The sequence below is a fragment of the Arachis hypogaea genome, chromosome 6, assembly GCF_003086295.3.
Source record: "Arachis hypogaea cultivar Tifrunner chromosome 6, arahy.Tifrunner.gnm2.J5K5, whole genome shotgun sequence".
NCBI lineage: Eukaryota > Viridiplantae > Streptophyta > Magnoliopsida > Fabales > Fabaceae > Arachis > Arachis hypogaea.
In genome coordinates this window covers 109840132-109843805 of record NC_092041.1, presented here as the reverse complement: position 1 = coordinate 109843805, position 3674 = coordinate 109840132, and the positions used below count along the sequence as shown (strand labels likewise).

The window sequence follows — 3674 nt, the reverse complement described above, 5'->3', positions numbered from 1 at the left end:
TTCAATAGATGTTAATGTTGTTATTGATATTGAATTTCAATCAATCTTCATATTCTAAGAATACATAAAGAGAAACCTTCAGCTATTGTACATGTCATAGTCCCTTGTTCCCAGCTAAAACAACAGTATACCTGCAAAACTTTCTTGAGTTTTCTTTCTCATTGGCTGCAAAGCAGAAAGAAAAACCTTATGATCTTTAAATATGGCAAATACAGCCAACATCAATGCTAAACATACAACAGTGCAACCAATCATGGGCTCGATTTGATAGCACCCCTGGTTGCAGTTAAATAAATCTGTGAACTGTGATCCATATTAGCCCTTTAAATAGAACTCAGAACCAGCATTTGATTCTGCAAGGGCTAGAAGTCACCCATGGTATCATGGGTCTCATCTGGTTCGGCTCCTCCTCGCAATGAGAGCAAAACTAAGTTCACCAATGCACGCCAAACTTGGCTGGGCCACACAGAACCTTAATGAACAGACCCTACCTTTGCTTTAGAAGAAAAACTTTAATACAAGTTATCTTTCAAGGGACTGCATAGAAATTTTCTCTAGCAACAGAGGCCAATCTTCTCCAAGTTGCCGTGGATTTAGCTGCATGGCAATGTTAAAATCAGGCAAAGATACAGAGCAAGGTGGTCTGTTTTCGGGCTCAGGTTCTACCGGCCCAACAATGCTCTGCAAATGTGAATGATTATTTGGCCACATGCCGTTGATGACCTTCCCCTGAATCTGTTTTGGGACAGGGGGCTTCCTTGACTGATTTGTAGAACGAGCTCCAGCTAAATCGACACAAGACCTGATCAACCGTTTCAAGTACACATCTACCATGTTATTCAACGTGTTCGCACATTCTATAGAAACACCACCAAGACCTTGAACCGTGGCAATCTCATCCATGCGCCGTCTCAAGGTATCTGTATCATGCAAGCTACCACTGTCACAACAACTAACAAAACCACCACTGCTATTAATGGGCACTGCTTTGTGGGACCCACCCACGCTTGCAGAACAATAAGGAATCCCAAGCGGTGCTGTCAGAGAACCTCTAGAGAAACTGAGGTGGTTTAACTGCTCCACCTCTTCCCCATCTTCAACAATCGATATTTTGGTTGGCCCCTTGTCATTTATTCTTGATTTTTCAGCAGGTCTATGAATAGCGTCCCCTATTTCAGTCTCAGGTAGCTCAGCAACTGCTTGAAGATGCTGTATGTTCCTTTGATAATCACATTGACTAAGTGTTCCATTCTCCATTTCAACCTTACTACCACTGTCTTCAGTAGCTGTGGGTTGATGAACAACAGAGTCAACTTTCCCATTTGGTCCAAGAGGGCTTGGTCTATCTTTAAGCTTCCTATCACGCATTCCGGACCGAACTTTGCGTGGGGAGACTGGCAGAACCCCATTTGACCAAATGGGTGCATTTTGATTTTGACTTTGGATGTTGGTAACACTCAGTTCATGTCCATCTTGTCTACTAGGAGATATGTTAGTAGCATGTGCTACCGATTTTGGAGTACCGGATGGATGTACTGGTGGTGGAGATTTTGCTTGGCAAGCATTCCTCAAAATCGACCTTATAAGACGATTATGCAATGGAATATTCTCCCTTCCAAGTACCCGAAAGCACAACTTGTCAAATTCATTCTTCCCCAGCTTCTGACTCAAAAACCTGTTCAAGTAATAGAAATACCACTTCGACTTATCAGCTCCAACCTTCTTTACAATATGTGCTTTCAATTCGGCCAAATCGAGTCTAGAGCTCTTCTGTGGTTGCATCTCTGAACAGAAAGATTCATACACCATGCAAAAAATCAGCAAATAACCAACCAACCCAAAAGGTCGATTTCAGCTGAATTGCAGTTAATTCTGTTTCCAAAGAAACCGAAATCTACCCTCTCTCATATCATTTAACTTAAATCAAAGTACCATAAACTCTGCATATCACAACAACCAGATGCACATATCATACCAATAACTGTAACAAACCAGGAAGTTACAATTCTGAAACTGGAAAACAGTTACATTATAGCACAAAATTCACAAACCAATACAGCAAACAGTGCAAAAGCCAAATCTCAACTTCCCAAACACCAAAACCCTAGAGATCAAAACTGCAAAAGGAACTTGCTAACTCCAAGCACGGAAACATTGAAACTAACCTGAATTCAGCGAATTGCGTGGCAAATCAAAACCCTAAGCACCAAACTTGGGGCTCGAACCACCATGCCTGTTGCATCGTAACAACACGAAGCGCGAGCATTACTACACAACTTGCATCTAATCAGAAACCCCAATTCTTGAGCGAAATTCGAAAGCTTCGAACTTCAAATCATAAAAAGATCACTGAGTTGAACGAAACTGAGCAACGCCAGCGCGAAAAAGAAAATTAAAAAATAAAAAATAAAAAGAAAGAAAATTTTGAAATTTGCAGCAATGGAAGGAAGCACAATGAAGAACAACGACTTAAATAAAACTTTTATGTTTTAACAAAAAAAAATAAAAATGAAAAACAAGTAATTACCACTTGATTGATATATATCTTTTACGTAAGATTATTTATCTTATTTTGCCTTGTCTTATTTTATCATCAATCTTTTATCTTATTTTGCCTTGTCTTATTTTATTTATTATTGAAACAAAGATAATTATACGTTTATCACTTTGACTTTCATATTTTAAATTTATATGTGATATTTGACAAAGCAAATGTTTTTTAAAAAAATTTAAATCTTTTATCTTATCTTGCATTATTTTGTTTTCTATATATATGATATTTGACAAAGTAAATGTTTTTTTAAATTAAATCTTTTATCTTATTTTCCATTTAAACAAAATTATATAAATTATTCCTATATTTTATTTTATTTAAACAAAATTATTTTACATTATTTTATTTTCCATTTAAAAAATTATTTTATTAAATAAATAACTTTGCAAATCAGGTTAATCCAAAAATCAATCAAAATTTAGTTATTTGACCTATGTTTATACATATAAGTCAATTTAAAAAATGAATTTAACACAATTAAAATTTTATAATTTTAAAATTAGTTTAGCTTTTAAATCTAAAAAAAATAAATTACACATTTATATTTTGATGTTACTCAATTAAGTTTGTATATTTAAATAACTTATTAAATAATATATTTAAAAATTATTTAGTTATTTTGTTAACTGATAAGATTAAATTTGCATCATCTCTCACATGAAAATTAGAATCGAGTACTAATATTTTGTTAGGGTTTTGTAATATTTTTGGCTCAAATATACTTTGCGTCATTATGTTTTTGAAATCTTTTTAAAATATATTTCAATTATATCCTTAGAAAATTAGCATTACAAGATACGCAAATTAATTTTATTATGGAGAGTGAGTTAGTATAAGATCACGTTATGAAGAGGAGTGGAGCTTTATCTACTTATGATGTCAGCCACATAGTAATTGGACCGTGCAAGGGGTAGAGGCCAAATCGGACCGTGCGAGTTGTGACAGAGTTGTGACAGCAACACGGACCCTCCGAATTGTGCAAGCCTAAGCCACGTGTTGCACGCAAGTAACTCCCCAACGACGGTGCCCATTTAACCCCACAACTCGCCTTCATTGCATGCGTACCCTCACTTTCCCTTCCTGGCTTTCTTCTCCACCCAGCATCTGTACCTCCATCTTC

General features: G+C 36.0%; 1 protein-coding gene across 2 annotated transcripts; it reads right to left on the bottom strand.

The window, feature by feature from the left end:
* LOC112755622 (uncharacterized) lies at positions 1–2623 on the bottom strand. 2 transcript variants are annotated; one of them, XM_025803830.3, is made up of 2 exons: positions 2166–2623; positions 1–1784 (listed from the first exon to the last, which is right to left on the bottom strand). In XM_025803830.3, exon 2 carries the CDS (start codon positions 1780–1782, stop codon positions 523–525), a length of 1260 nt encoding a protein of 419 aa, XP_025659615.1. In that variant the 5' UTR covers positions 1783–1784; positions 2166–2623; the 3' UTR covers positions 1–522. The 2 variants fall into 2 exon arrangements, with proteins under 2 accessions (XP_025659615.1, XP_072053712.1); XM_072197611.1 differs by having other exon boundaries at positions 1–1940; positions 2166–2536.
* Between the last annotated feature and the right edge of the window lie 1051 nt (positions 2624–3674).